The sequence below is a fragment of the Vigna unguiculata genome, chromosome 2 (genome assembly GCF_004118075.2).
Source record: "Vigna unguiculata cultivar IT97K-499-35 chromosome 2, ASM411807v1, whole genome shotgun sequence".
In the NCBI taxonomy this organism is placed as follows: Eukaryota; Viridiplantae; Streptophyta; class Magnoliopsida; order Fabales; family Fabaceae; genus Vigna; species Vigna unguiculata.
The window spans coordinates 4,107,290-4,123,227 of NC_040280.1; the positions used below are offsets into that span (position 1 = coordinate 4,107,290).

At 37.5% G+C, this 15,938-nt stretch overlaps 1 protein-coding gene across 1 annotated transcript; it reads left to right on the forward strand.

Moving 5' to 3' along the window:
* The first annotated feature begins 500 nt into the window (after positions 1-500).
* On the forward strand, positions 501-6,323 carry LOC114166364. The gene is made up of 6 exons (XM_028051086.1): positions 501-1,058; positions 1,152-1,250; positions 1,882-2,059; positions 4,671-4,768; positions 5,469-5,530; positions 5,774-6,323. The coding sequence occupies exons 1-6, from the start codon at positions 603-605 to the stop codon at positions 5,883-5,885; spliced, it is 1,005 nt and encodes a 334-aa protein (XP_027906887.1). The 5' UTR covers positions 501-602; the 3' UTR covers positions 5,886-6,323.
* The last annotated feature ends 9,615 nt before the right edge of the window (positions 6,324-15,938 follow it).

Consider the following 15,938-nt stretch of genomic DNA (forward strand, 5'->3'; position numbering starts at 1 on the left):
TTAATTAGACCTTCTAGTGTCTAGAACATATAGAATGTAGAGTACTTTTGTCTTAATCATTTTAGTAATATTTTGTTATTCATTTTCATTAGTTATATATATATATATATATATATATATATATATATATATATATATATATATATATATATATAGAATATACCAAATCCCATGTTATATATTTCAACTGTTTTCTTTCATTTTTATTCTAATGTTTTTCATACCAATCCAACCACTAACATGATCTATGAATAAAACAAGAGAAAAAAAAAGGTGCAAGACTTAAAAACATGACCTAGGGAGATGAATTTCTCTTAATTATAATTTCTTATCTTATTTTAGATTAGTATTTGGTGATTTAGTTTAATTATCAATAAGAAAAACATATGTCATGGGAAATTTTCAATACTCTCTCAAGTTCATTAATATAATCCTACTCTAATTTAGTTAGAATTAAAAGGAGAGAATGGAGGAATGAGGCCAAGTTAATAAAATGTGGAAAATAGAATTAAACCTAAAGAGAGCAGCCTAGGTGGGACAAAGGGGAAGCAACCTAGTGGCGAAGGCAGAACACAACGAGGATTGAGTTTTGCCACAACACAATGGCTTTTACTTCTTGTTCCATTGCTTCTCGGTTTCTCCCTCCCAGAAAACACTCCGCAATCCCTTTTCAGTTAACAAAATGCACAACTTTGGCATTTCCCACTGTTCTCACTCCACGACACCCACCGTTTTCACTTTCTTCAAACTCCGGAACGTGCTCGGCAACGCCAAACTCAAACAACAACGCCACTTCCAATTCCATCAAAAACCAAGAGAAAGAGAAGGAAGTGGAAGTAGAAGTGGAGGAGGAGCTGCCCTGGATTCAGGAGAAGGCTTTGGACCTCGTCGAGTTCACCGGCTCCGTCACCCAAGCCATTCCCGGGCCCAGAGTGGGTCCCACCTCTCTCCCTTGGATTCTCGCTATTCCTCTCGCTTACGCTTCTCTCACTTTCGTCATTGCCTTCGTCAAGACTGTCAAAAAGTTTTCTTCTCCCAAAGCAAAACGCCGCAGACTGGTCTCTCATACTCGTTATTCCCTCCAATCCACCGTTTTTTCTGTCTCACCTTTGCGCCTTGTACTAACTTTTTATGTTCCCCTTCATTTCCAGGTCAGTAAAAACGCCACCTTGTGCAAGTCGTTGGATGATTTATTTCAGAACGGAAGAGACCAAGTTACGCATGAAGCTATCGTCCAAATTCAGGACAAGGTGTGGTGCATCATTCTTATCTTCTACTGTCACTTTTACTCCTTCAATTTTACCATTTCATATCGGGATTGCAATGGAAACATTAGAGACATTGTGTTTTCTCTCATGTCTTAAACGTGCAAGGTTGAGATGTCTCTTTAATGACTGTTTTCTGTTATAGGTTTTGGTTTTTTTGTGCATGCCTTATCATCTGCCCGGAGTCCATTCTTCATTAGTTGGTATTATATTTTAGTTTACAAAATTAATGTGAGCAATGATCCATCTGGTTGACGGTAAATGCTGTTCTTGTAATGTAAAATAATGGCAAACTTTTAATTTATCCTGATAATATTGTTTATACTTCACAGACTAACTAATTACATTTTTCCTTGTATGACCCTAGAAAAAATAAATTATTGGTGCTTGTTTCATCCCTAAGCATGATACATGCCAAGGTGAAATTGTTTGGAGTTTTCGAATGTGAAGGATCTTACTATCAGTCTTGGTCAGGAAATATTTCCTTGCCTTCCATTTGCTTGCTGGGGAAAATCTCATGGGAAAAAACAGTTTCTTTTTACTTGACCTGATAACTTTTGTGTGCTTGTGCATATGTGTCATATGATTTTAAGTAACAGCTGTATATCACATGCAGACAGGTTTTGGTTTGGAAGAAATTTTGCGCAAATATATCCGCTATGCTCTAAATGAGAAACCATTCAATCCTGACATGGTAGCTGATTTAATTCAGCTAAGAAGAGCTTCTATGTTAAGTGATTCACACGTTGCTGAGATTCTGAATGAAATTTCACGACGAATTGTGCGAGACAAAGGTAATGTATTTTTAACATTGGGCTTCATGTTTAGTTGATCACTCTTGGTGAATGGTTGTATGTTTTGGATAAGATCTAGGAGAAGTAATGTAATTCTCATACTCTGTCAAACAATTTATTTTTCTCTTTGTTATGTATATTCAGAAGGGTTACTATCCCAGTATATGGTGTCAAGTTAAACTTCACACAGTGGTGGCATGTTAATTTGAACCTGTGACCTCCGGCTTCTACAAACCAATCCACACACACTAGCTTAGTTAATGGATTTCAAATGTGAGAAGAAGTGTAAAACAGAAAACCTATTCTTAATTGTCGTAATTTCCTTCTAGGCTTCTTGCCATTGTTGATGTTATTTGAAAAGCGGCCTAATATATAGGGGGCCACGTAATAACAGAGGAAAATTTATTTTATGTTATTTGAATTTTTCTTTGGCTTATTTGACATTGAATTGAAGTATAAATTTGTCATTGAAAATAATTCTGTATTGTGTAAATGGAATAGTTTTTAATAGTAAATAACTGGACGGTTATGGAGTAAAAGAATGTACTTGTGCAAAAAATATGGACTAAATAAGCTATCCTCTTACGTGGTAGGGACTCTAAACAATGTCTGGAGTTGCGGATGCCATTTTATCTTTTCCTTCCACAGACACTATCTAAATGCCCTTTTATCTTGTTATGTGCTATTGTAATTACATAAAAGAGTGTATGGTTACATATTGATGACTTTCATGGTTTCTTTCTTTTGACTAACTATCTCCTAAAGGAGTAAGCCTTGCAGAGATTCGTCGTACTAAAGATTAGACAAGAAAATATGGAATAATTGTATTTTCTGATTGATTTAGGGGGTCTATATATACACAACTATAGGCTAAAAATAATGAAAGTATTAAACTAAATCTAAATATATGCCTAAGTATGTTAGATACATCAACTCTCCTAAACGTAGGTTATCTAGAGCACTCGGGGATAACAATTCCTAACTTCGAATGAGCTATCTCAATTACAAAGACATATCACAACTGACCATGCAAGTATGAGTGACATGACATCTATAAGATCCATTAGGCTATGGGAAGTGATGTGACCAAATTATAGTATATAAGTGGGTAAAAATCTTATTTTACAATCTGATTTTTGTGATGTTAAATTTAAAGTCACTTTCTTGCCATAAAAGCCTATTCTAACAAGGGTTGTTGAGCTTATCATGTCATCTGCTATTACGCCACTATCGAACTACCCACAAATATCTAGTCCTATACTTGAGATGTCCATTCTCTAGCATGAGGGGATGTGTTCAATATCCCCCATCAACTAAACATATGATCAAATTATAACATATAAGTGGGTGTAAACCCCACTTTACAAGTCAAAATTTTGTGGTTCAGTTATGTTTAAAGTTTATTTTCTAAGATAGTATCAAAGTCTATTTGTGTTGAAGATCTCAATCTCACATCGACAAGATATAGACCAAATTATACCTTTACTAAATAAAACACTTGGTGAGTAAAAGTTTGAGAAGTTGGGTGTACGATACTATGGTTCTCATCAAATGTAAAAGGAAAAAATGCAGTAACTTGCCAATACAAGCTGCTTCCTGCCAGTAGTGTGTGCTCTGTTCACCCAGGTTTCCCTGTATCATTGTTAAAGAGAGTCCACTATGGTTCAAACCTCTTCCTTCTTCTTTGATAGATGACTTGGAATTATGAGTCACCCCTGAATCTGTCCCCGTTGCCCATCATTGTCCTTCAGGAAAGTAGAAGTCCCGTTCATTGGTGTGATCTGCCCACTTGAGAGGATTCTTGATAATTGTTCAGTGTCATAAGAAGCAATTCCCGGTCTTTCACACTGAGGGCAATGTAAATATTTTGAAGGGGTGTATTGTTATGCCCCCAATTAATAAATTCTATACCGTAGAAGGTCTACATGGGCCAAATTAGAGACCTCCAACGCTGCTGTGATTAGCTGAATAAAGAATTTGGAAAAAGGGGGATAGTTACAATAGAGAGGAGATAACCAATTTGAAAGGGCATCAGTTTTGATAGTTGGAGAGTTTGCTCAATGATAGGGTTTTTTTAATTTCCCACAGTTGTATCTCATTCTTTCCACTGGACGAGATCCTTCTTAGAAAGTCTCAGAGCAGTAATGCAGATCCTCATGCATTCTTTTTCTTTATTCATCCTTACTTAGCTTTACCAGTACCTTGCAGCTTGCCTTAGTATACCAATATTTGTGGTAATTTGTTTTATTTGATTTAGCATCGTATTTTTCTGCATGATCTTTTCTTATATATTTATTCTCTAATTCTTGAAGCCTGAATTAGAGTTCAAATTTGAAATAGCTGCTCTTATTGTGAAGTTGCAAAACTTTTAGAAAGTGCTGTTTCTAAGATAGCAGCTATTTTGAGCCTAACATGCTTTTAAATAATAGTAACTTGAGAGATAGAAAGATCAGGTATTGACTATGACAGAGTAGAGAACTGATCTCTCCCCATTCAAATTTTTTCATTCAGTCTGAGAAATATATTTCCTTACAAATGTAATTAAATGAATCTGTTTAAATTTCTGGACCCATTATTTCTATTCTGACTGCGATAACATTTGAATTTTTAGGCCCTATTGTGATGGATAAGTCAGGTTATACTGAAAAGGGTTTCAAGAGAAAAATAGCTGTCCAGGCCCTTTTTGGAAAGGTCTTCTATCTGTCCGACGTAAGTGACCGAACTGTCAATTTGATAGAAATTCTGTTTGTCTACTTGTTTATCTATCATAAAATAAGCACTCTTAAATGTCTTTGGTACCATTGGATATGGTTAGTTTTTTTTGGTTCTAGGATTTCTTAAACAAATATTTGGAAACCATAACACTGAAATTAAGTGTTGTATTTTTACAGGAAAATTTATTTTTTTGTTTTTTTCTTAATTTAAAATGTGTTCAGGAAATTCCTTAAAGGTTGCACCTAGTTTAATTATGGTTTCAGGAAGAAATCTGGTATGTAATTATTGGGTATATATTAGCTTAATATTGGGGTAAGTAATTGCTTCCTGCTCTGAAAGTTTGAGATTATATTTTTCAATGTTTTAATGTAAAGAGGCTCGTGACAGGTTCAATCTTGGCACAATGTTAAGTCTGTTGCCTTGTGACTTTGAATACATTTTTTGTCTTTCAATTTCTTAATGAAAAGGCTCACGAGAGTGAGTCTTGGTACAAGGTAGGATTGTTTCCTTATGTATGACCTTGAAGCCATGTGTTAGAGTCTTAGAAACGGCCTCTACACTGGTGGAAGTAAGGCTGCATCTATCATACAATCTTGTGCATTTAAAAGGCATTTAATGACCATACTTGTAATTTGTCTGTTATGAGTTTAATGTATGACCTGATTAAATTTTTCTCCTACTAATCTGTTTCCAGCTGCCAGAGTTTTGTTCAAGAGATAGCTCCTTGGTTGTAAAGGAAATCTTCGGTGTTACAGAGTATGCTCTATATGCTTTCTTTTATGGTCGTTTCAATCAATATTTAGAATCTTGTTTCTTACCACTCTTTCACTTGAAGTTTATTGACATACTTGATAACTCTATCAGCATGCTAGAAATCCATTTGAACATTTTTTATTTTATTTTATGAACAAACTGCCTCTGTCATCAAAATAAGAACATAGGAAGTAATGACAAACCATTGTATATGCTAAGGGAGAATGTTTTGTTTTCTTTTCTCAGTGAAGATGCTGACAAACTCAGAATCCACACGGTCTCTGAAGCTGGGAGTCTTGATGCACTTGAGAAGATGGTTGATGGTTCAGATTCAGAGCATGCTAGTGATGACGCTTAATCCGAGGCCTCTCAGTGCAATCATATGGCAGTGTTTAGCATTGGAAATGGCTAAAGAATTACTTGATGCTGAAAATTAATTGTACAAAATCAACGGCCTCCATCCAAAAGATAAAACTTCAGAGGAAATGCAGTGATTGTCATTACTTTGGACTCTACTTTTTGTACTTTTCAGTGCAACTGCTTACAAACTTCCAAGATCTATCATATTTGCATGATATTTTTGTTATAACTTTTATAACTCTTATAGGCCAGTCTTAGCGGCATATTGTTGTTTTAGACTGGACTCTCAAGGGAAATTGGCTAACAAAATTCTTAGAGATATATTTGGGTATAGATATAAAATCATACATGTTCCTTTAGTATCACACTTCGACACAGCCAATTTCGTGTGCTGATTTCAGTTTCAAATGGTGTGGTTGAGCCCCGCTTTCTTTGATTAGTCACCTCTTCGTTGGACATGGAACTGTCTTATATAGTGTGATATGGCTGAGCTATTTTTCCTTGGATGGTTATCGAAGTTATTCTCAATGGAGTAGTCTTTCTTTAACCTTCTAAACCTTAATGAATGAGTGAGAAATGGCCTTTCGTTTTAAAGGGGAATTTCTTATTTCCTGGGAGAGTTGCAAATTATGCAATTCAAAATAGATTTTAGATTTGAAAATAATTTTTGAATTATCTGAAAATTATATTTTGTATAAAATAACTTTTGAATAATGAAAGAAGAAAAGAATTCTAAGGAACTTATCATTTGACACAAATTTAATCCATAGAATTATACAAATGTTGAAGTTTGCTTCTGAAAAGAAGAAAATGGATATACACTTGCTACAAAACATGGTGGGCGTTATGAAAAGAAAAGATTGAAAGAAAGAGATTTGAATTGACAGAAGAAGTTTTGAAAAAAATCCATTGATATTATCCAAGATAAGCTCAAGAAAGAAGATCACTCTTCTTTCAAAGGATTTCAGAAATACTTTAAAAATCTCACTCAACTCATATATTTCGAAGTTCTTTTAAAAGTAAAATTAAATGTTATTTATAGCAATCTTCTTAATCTAGATGAAATGTAAATATGTAATATCTTTATTTTTAAATAGTTAATATTGTGAAACCCCTTTTAACACTTCTTCCCCCTCTGTTAGAAGAAAACAACCTTTCCTCACTTCCTCATCCTTTCTACTCCTCAATTCTTTCCCAACCTCTCTTCTCAAACTGCTGCCATCTCACTGTCTGCTTGATTTGTGCCCAGATTCTGGATAAACCAACCCAACAGGACCCTTTACAGCTTCATCCCTCAGCTCCCTTCCTCCTAGGTAGGTTTCATCTCTGTTCGGTTCAATTCCAACTAGGATTCACTATTTAATCTCTAAATTTTGGGCCTAATTGTGGGATTCTTCCTTCTCCATGTCTTGGCGATGAATTCTCCAAGTTAAATTGAGATTTCTGCCTTCTTGCAATTATGACTCCACCAAACTCAATTCTTAGAAAAAAGGTAAGGGAAGTTAACTCTTTACTCAATTTTCGTGTAAAAAGTGTCTCTGAGTACTTAGATTGCATGATTATGTGTTTAATTGATGTTTGGAACTGCTTGCTGTGTGAAATTGAGTTTTTGTGTGAATTGCGTAGATTTGCATGTGAAGAAGAGATTGGAATCCTGATAATTTCGCCTAGGCGAGCAGCTCTCACCTAAGCGAAAGTATCAGAGAGTCGCATCTGTCACTGCGCGAGGTCTCGCCTAGGCGAGCTGGGGTCGCTTGAGCGAAAGATCCTCTCATCTAAGCGAACGAGCTTAGCCTGAGGGAGAATTCGCTCGGATTTTTTAGTTGCCCACTATAAGTGGTCTCGCCCAGGCGAGATCCTCTAGCTTGAGCGAGATTCACTGCAGAATTGGATTGTCTTCTTTGTTTTAGATTAAATGAAGCTATGCTAAGTGGATTGATGTGATAATTGTCTATCATGTACGTGAGTTTTATGAATAATAGTATACGTGATGGAATTGTGTGAGTTTGGTTCATTAGAGAATGTGATGGAATTAGGATTTCAAGGGAAATTCTAAAGATGATGGCTTTAGTAAATGTAAGGACATGAGGACTCATTTTGGTGGTATCCTGACGCTCCAATAACCATTAAGACTCATATAGAGTAATGGATTATGTCGGGAGGAGTAGCAGGAGGTCCTAGTCTATGGACCTGATCCGTCATAGACGTGAAGGGGACTTACCCTGGGAGTGGTTGGGTGAATACCCCTTGTGCCCAAAACTCTACAGAGTTTGGGAACCGTCACAGGTGCAAGCCACCAAGAGCTCCAATGTCTCTTACATAATCGAGATATCGAGTCTAGAATCATGAATGTGTGTTATGATTGTGGTGATTTGAATAATTCTGATAAATGTGATAAACCTTGATTGATGCCTAATTAATAAACTACATGATTACTCTTAATTAAGTTAGCTTACCCTTCTTGCATATGTTTGTTCTTTTGTGTCTTTCTCTTTTGCAATGATCGCCCTTAAATGATTGGCGTGAGCAAACAAAAGTGCAGGTGAGGACACACCCCTCCTGGATAGGAGTTAAGTTGTGGCTCGAGCGTTCCAACAGTAGTAGTTACCCTTGTTTAGTTTAGATGGATGGGTGTTTTGTAACCCTTTTTCAGTATAGGCTGTGTTGTTAGACAATACATGTATGGTTATTTTTGGATGATTGTATTGATACTTTATATCAGCCTATTCTTATCATCTGCTTTGAATTATCATAATATAATGTTCTGTTTAATAGCGTAAAAACTATTAAAACGGGATGTTACATGTATTTTATCTTTATTTCAAACATAAGTATTAGAAATTATACTTAAATCCATTAAAATATCATACTAAAAGTTCACAAAAAGAAAATAAAAAATTTCTAAAAATTCTAAAATGGTAAAAAAAGTTTAATTAAAATTATTTGGAAAAGGATAATAAAAACTATTTTTATATTAATCCTTTCTTATTTGTATTTTATTAACATTTCATTTATTTTATGTTTTGTTCTCTTTCCTTTATTTTTTATACTTTTATTATTTACTTTATCTACAATTATTTTTATGTTATTTAATTTATTTTTTGTTACACACTAGTTTTATTTATTGTTTTCTTATTTTTAATTCTTATCTTATTTTATTTTAGATTAGTTTATTTTCTATATTTTTTATGATTCAAAGAAATACATATAATATAATATAATATAATGATAAAAAAATTAATAGAAGTAAATTTAAATTTTCATCACTTATTTAAATTTTTTTTATTTTTTTGGAATTGTGTACATAAATTATTAGTTGAGAAAAATATAAAATTATTTTCATCATGTTATCAGTGTCTTTTAATACATTTTTATTTACTTTTTTAAACTACTCTTAATATGTATTTAAATATGTAAGAATTTCATTTTCCAATACTAAAATAAATATTTTCATATAATATTGTTTATTTTATTTTATTTTAATAATATATATGTACTACACCTAGGCGGCTTAGCCTGACTATAGCCGTAAAATCCGTCTACATAACCCCCAAGGACGCAAATAATCACCATATATGCTGAGCGAATAGGAGTAACCGGCCTAAGCTGCTAACTTAAGAAAATTAAACGAGAACTTGACAGACTCAGAGCATTACCAGCAAAGCCCCTAGGGCCCACAATGATCGAACCAAAGGGCCTGACCTAGGCCCAGGCCCACCTACGGCCCAAACAGGGGCCCATCCCATGACGTGGCTAGACATAATTAATAATCTATAAATATGCATGGACCCCTAACAATTAAAGGTACGCATTCATTAATCCATTAATCACGATATTTGACTTTGTGAGAGTTCTTTGCTGACTTGAGTGTCAGAGTCTTCTTCGCAGGTAACCCCTCTCGAGTCCAAACCGGTCCAAGCTGAGACATCAATAGATAGCATATTCCAGCCGGAAGGAAGCCTACTGAGGAGATTGCGGATTGAGGTAAGGTAACGTTTGTGTGTGACATCTCTTATTTGTTCTCCGCAGGAACAATTGGCGCCCACCGTAGGGCACAAAGTAATACTTTACGGATCAACCCACATTCTCTCAAAAATGGTCTCTACTTGCAGTAGAGCAGGAGTTAACAAGCAAGCTGAAGCAGGTCCTGTAGCACCTATTACTACCACCTCAGACTTGGTCGCTATCCTGGAAGGCCAAGCCAAAATGCAACAAGAACTAGCTGATTTGAAAAAGCGTAGTGCTGATGAAATGAAGGCACTACGACAGGAAAACTCACGTCTGAGGAGAAAGATCGAGGTCGATCCCACTCAAAAGGGAAAGGCTAAGGAAACATATGACGTCGCAAAGTCCCCAGCTTTCCAGCCTACTAAAGAAGAAAGCGAGTACAATCCTACCTCGCACACCTTCACCACCACTCAACAAACTCCCATCCTCTCAACCCATCATACACACTTCCATCCCACCCTCCCAGGAAACACTGCGGCACCTACCCCCGCTGCCACCCTCCCCACCACCCACATCCCACCTTACAACATCCCTCCCACCCTCCCCACCACCCATATCCCACCTCACAACTTTACATCAACCTTTCCCACCCTCGTCCACCATCCCATCCCCCATCACTCGCTACCATCCACACAACCCAAACGTCGTCACCCTTTTACTGATTTCATCGCCAACACCCATCTCCCTGCCCAGTGGAAACCTTTCACACTGGACCGTTATACAGGCGAGACTGATCCAGACGAGCACCTCAAAGTCTATATCATCCATGTCGCCCTCTACACTTCTCACGATGCCGTTTTCTGCAAGGCCTTCCCTACCACCCTCAAAGGCCCCACCCTCGAATGGTTTACCACCCTACCACCATACTCCATCGACTACTTTGACACCCTCTCCCACATGTTCACTACTCACTTTGCCGGCAGCCGCCCACATCAAACCACAACCATCTCTCTTCTTAGCGTTAGAAAGGAACAAAACGAGACACTTCGGGCTTTCATCGACCGCTTCAGTAAGGCTACCCTCCGCACACCACACCTCAACCAGGAAATGATACTTCAGTGTATGGCACTCACTCTTAAACCCAGCCCCTTCGCCAACAACGTCTACCTACACCCACCCGCCTCCATGCATGAATTAAAGCTTCGTGCCGCGGACTACATCTGCATGAAGAGATGCAAACTCTCCACACAAAATTCTGCAACAACTACACACCCTCCGCGACAACCCCCCCTAAACAACCTTCACGACCTGATCCTAGACCCAAGGAACCCCGACAACCTCACTTCACCAGATACGCACCCCTAAATGTTCCTCGATCCCATCTCCTTGATGAAGCTCTTGAGGTCGACCTCATCCCACCATCACGCAAGACACCCACTCCCCCCAACGTCGACATGACTAAATATTGCCGCTAGCACCGAAACAATGGCCACACCAGAGAAGAATGCAAAGCACTCCAAGACAAGATTGAAGAATTGGTTCGTGTTGGCCATTTCTACCACTTCATCTGCAGAGATGACCACCCTCCACGATCCGACCATCGACGTCCTCTCCGCGATTCTCGCCACGACAAACATCCTAGCCAACCCACTAGCCATGGTCCCCAACATGCTCGCACTGATATTGCCCCGACCGACCCCCCACTACGTGACACCATTAACACCATCTCTGGTGGCTTCACTAGTGGAGGATCCACCTCATCAGCCAGAAAGAAACATCTCTGCCACCTCTAATCCATCAACCACATAACCCATTCCCACCACAAACGCTGCATGCCTCCCATAACCTTCACAGACGATGACTTCCATGGCCTTGATCACCAGCAGGATGACCCTATGGTCATCACAATTGAATTGGAAAACTATGTTGTCAAGAAAGTTCTCATCGACCAAGGCAGTTCAGTCGACATCCTCTATTGGGCGACATATCAGAAACTCCAACTCCCCACCACTGCCATGGTTCCCTACGATGAACCCACATATGGCTTCTCAGGGGAGAAGGTCTCCACCCGCGGCTACATCGACCTTCATATTGTCTTTCGCGATGGCGCTAAAACCAAGACAATCCCTATTCGTTTCCTTGTCGTAGACGCGTCTACATCATACAATGTCCTTCTCTGTAGACCATCCCTCAACACTCTCGGTACAGTTGTATCAACACCTCATCTAGCCATGAAATTTCCATCCCCATCCGGAGACATCCTTACCATCCACGGCGACCAACGGTGAACACGAGAATGCTACATGGCCAGCCTACGCCCACAACTTCCCATCCTTCAAACCAACCATATTGAACGTCCACCTGGCTCTGACATAGCCTTATTTGGAGACGATTTGGACCCCAGAGTAGGCTGGGATGCCTGCCTCGAGCCGGTCGATGAAACTATACCACTGGAACTCCTTAATGGACGCACCATCAAACTAGGCACTGGTTTACAACACGAACAACGCGAGATCCTTACACCTACCCTCATCAGCAACACTGACCTCTTTGCCTGGTCTGTCGTTGACTTACCCGATGTTAACTCTCAAGTCGCAGCCCACAAACTCTCCATTTACAAGGAGGCCAGATATGTCTCCCAAAAGAAACGAAAGCTTGGTGAAGAACATCGACTAGCGGCCAAGACCGAAGCCGACAAGTTGCTCAACATAGGGTTCATCGAAGAAGCCCACTACACCATCTGGCTCTCCAACGTAGTCTTGGTCAAAAAAGCTAATGGCAAGTGGCGAATGTGCGTCGATTACACGGATCTCAAAGATAGGAGTACAGTTCAGCCACGACTTCAGCAATCGCGACCACCGGAATATTGAGTATTGTGTTCGCACATCCACTGCAACCCACTCGTACCTCGCCTTCGCTGGCCAACTACTCTCCGCCAACTCCTCTAGCGGATCCTTCCTAACTTCAACTGTTCTCTCCATAGGGATCCTCCCTACATTTCTCAGCTACTCCCTATAACTACTACCTGACTGACTACTTCCACTCCCCCCTGACCGCACACTACTCAAACTTGACAAGGAAACCTATCACTACTACTAAACATACCTATTCTTTTTTAGGATGACGGTGGAAATAAGGAAGATATCGGACAACTCTAATGCACACAAATAACTGATCTCAGATTTCTTACAAATGAAGCAACGTGAGCACACTTTCAACAACATCCTCATTTATAAACATGAATCCCAAACGCTACAACATTTTCCCGCCAAAAGTCATAAGCCATATGAAGCGTCATAACGCACACCAAGGGTCACCAACCTTAAAATGATGGCGCAATACCCATTTGACTAGACCTCTGACATTTGCCACCCCTTCACTTGTCACAAACCTATTTAAATTCCAAGCCTTAACATTATTCATCACACTTAAAGGCTGGGGGACTGGTGTACTACACCTAGCCGGCCTAACAAAACACACCAACACTTTTCATCCTTTGCCATTATAGATACACCGACAAAGGCTAGGGGACTGGTGTACTACACCTAGGCGGTTTAGCCTGACTATAACCGTAAAATTTGTCTACATAACCCCCAATGACGCAAATAATCACCATATATGCTGAGCGAATAGGAGTAACTGGCCTAAGCCGCTAACTTAAGAAAATTAAGCGAGAACTTGACAGACTCAGAGCATTACCAGCAAAGCCCCTAGGGCCCACAACGATCGAACCAAAGGGCCTGACCCAGGCCCAGGCCCACCTACAACCCAAACAGGGGCCCAACCCATGACGTGGCTAGACATAATTAATAATCTCTAAATATGCATGGACCCCAGCAATTAAAGGTACGCATTCATTAATCCCTTAATCACGAGATTTGACTTTGTGAGAGTTCTTTACTGACTTGAGCGTCAGAGTCTTCTCCGCAGGTAACCCCTCTCGAGTCCAAACCGGTCCAAGCCGAGACACTAACAGATAACATCTGCCAGCCGGAAGGAAGCCTACTGAGGAGATTGCGGATTGAGGTAAGGTAACGTTTGTGTCTGACATCTCTTATTTGTTCTCCGCAGGAATAATATAAATATTATTTTATATCTTCATATTATATATATATATATTAAAAATTTTAATAAAATGAACTTGAATAAAATAAATTACTTATATGCTTTAATATTATTTTTGTTATTTTTTTGGATGGTGTGCATAGATTATTTGTTGAAATAAATATGAATCTTAATTTATCTTAATTGTCACCATGTTAATAGTGTCTATGTCTGGGAAGTGTAAGTTTAATACACCGTGAAATAAAAGCCAAGAATCATTAAGGAGCCTAAGAAAGTATTTACTAAGTAGATAAATATTTAGATAGTTCAAAATGAACTAAGAGATTTATAGGTCAAACAGTCAAATTTGAGACTATCTGATACCTACTTAACATCGTTAGGGTTAAGTAGTGAGTATATATCGTTTCATGTGGTTTGACAAGTGATTAATATTTTTGAGAAAACTAATTATAATTATATCAATATTTTTTAATGAGAAATACTCGTTGCCTACAAATTTCTTAAGAAACTTTTGATTTTCATAGTAAATCATCAAAAATTGAATATGAATTCATATGTTTGATAAAGTGAGATTGAGTTTTATAATTGTAGGTCAAATCCTAGGTTCCATTGTGATGAGCTCCATTAGAGGTGGAGGAGTGAATGAAGTCCATGGTTGTAGCATAAATCAGTCGAAAAGAGAGTGGAAACAAGATTTGGAGGTCCTTGTAGCAATGAGAATGAATAGCACAAGGTGGAAGGCATGGAATGGCTTAAAATCATAGGGGAAGGTGGCTAGAGGAGCTTAGGGAGAAGCCTAGCTAGCCATGACTCTATCTTAGGTAAAGGCATGGAGTTATCTCAACATAGGTTCTTTACCACTAGAATTCAAGAGTTAGTTTTACAAGGCATGAAGGCTCTTATAGTAAAGAGTCCTCCTAAATGAAACGCACCTTGAAATGAGATGCAAATGAGCAAGCCTATGCATAGGATACATGTTCAAGGAACCTTCTCGGCCAAACTTTCAAATGGGCTTAGATGTTGCCCAATTTGGAAGCTAAAGAAAATTGTACGTTGGCCCTTTATTGGAAAACAATTGTCTAACATTTGCCCAAAGTAAATATATACTACTGCTCCTCTTGAAGTATCTTCACATCTCTTTGGCCAATGAAAAAAAGCATATGAAGCCCATTAAGCCTATTGGGCTTCTGTGGATCTAGGCCATGTTAAATCTTCTTCATCATACTTCCCGTGATTGGGCTTTTTGATGGGCTTGGGCCTGTACTAGAGCTTGGACCTTGAAGTTGGCTTGGACTTGATTCATCACATTGTTTATAATCGTAAATCAAATTTTAGACTCCATTGTTTATTATCGTATGTCAAGTCCGCACAAAAATAATAAAAATTTTAATCATGATAATGATCATGAATAACATATATATAACAACAAAACCACTATATATGTTAATACAAATAGAGTCACATACATTTATGTTTATTGGAGAAGCTAACAAATAGTAAAGATTTATCAAACAACAATTATAAGATGAAGAGAGACAACTTATTTGAAAATTCTTTAAACCAAATTTTTTTGATAAATATTTTCCAGAAAATCTTCGAAGGAGTAATGAAATAGAATTCCTTAATCTTTGTAAAAAACTTAAAAAATCACAGTCATTTGAATTTTAATTTTATATTAATAATCACTACAAAAAAATAAAATTAATAAACTTAACTTAGCCTTCTTCTTCTTTTTTAATTTTAAACATATTTTTATTTTTATCAAAATTATTTATATTGTTATTACTTATTCAATTGATCATTAGTCCTATTAATATAATTACTTTTTTGAACTACTTTTAACATGTATTTAAATTTGAAATAATTCCATTTTGCAATACTTAAACTAAATATTTTAATATTTTATTTTAATAATATTTAATATTATTTTCTATCTTAATTATACATATATCAAATGTCAAAATATGCACAGTTAAAATAAAATTTCCCGGTTACATTGTCTATCTTACTCCTACAAATTTTCTAAACAATTTTTTTT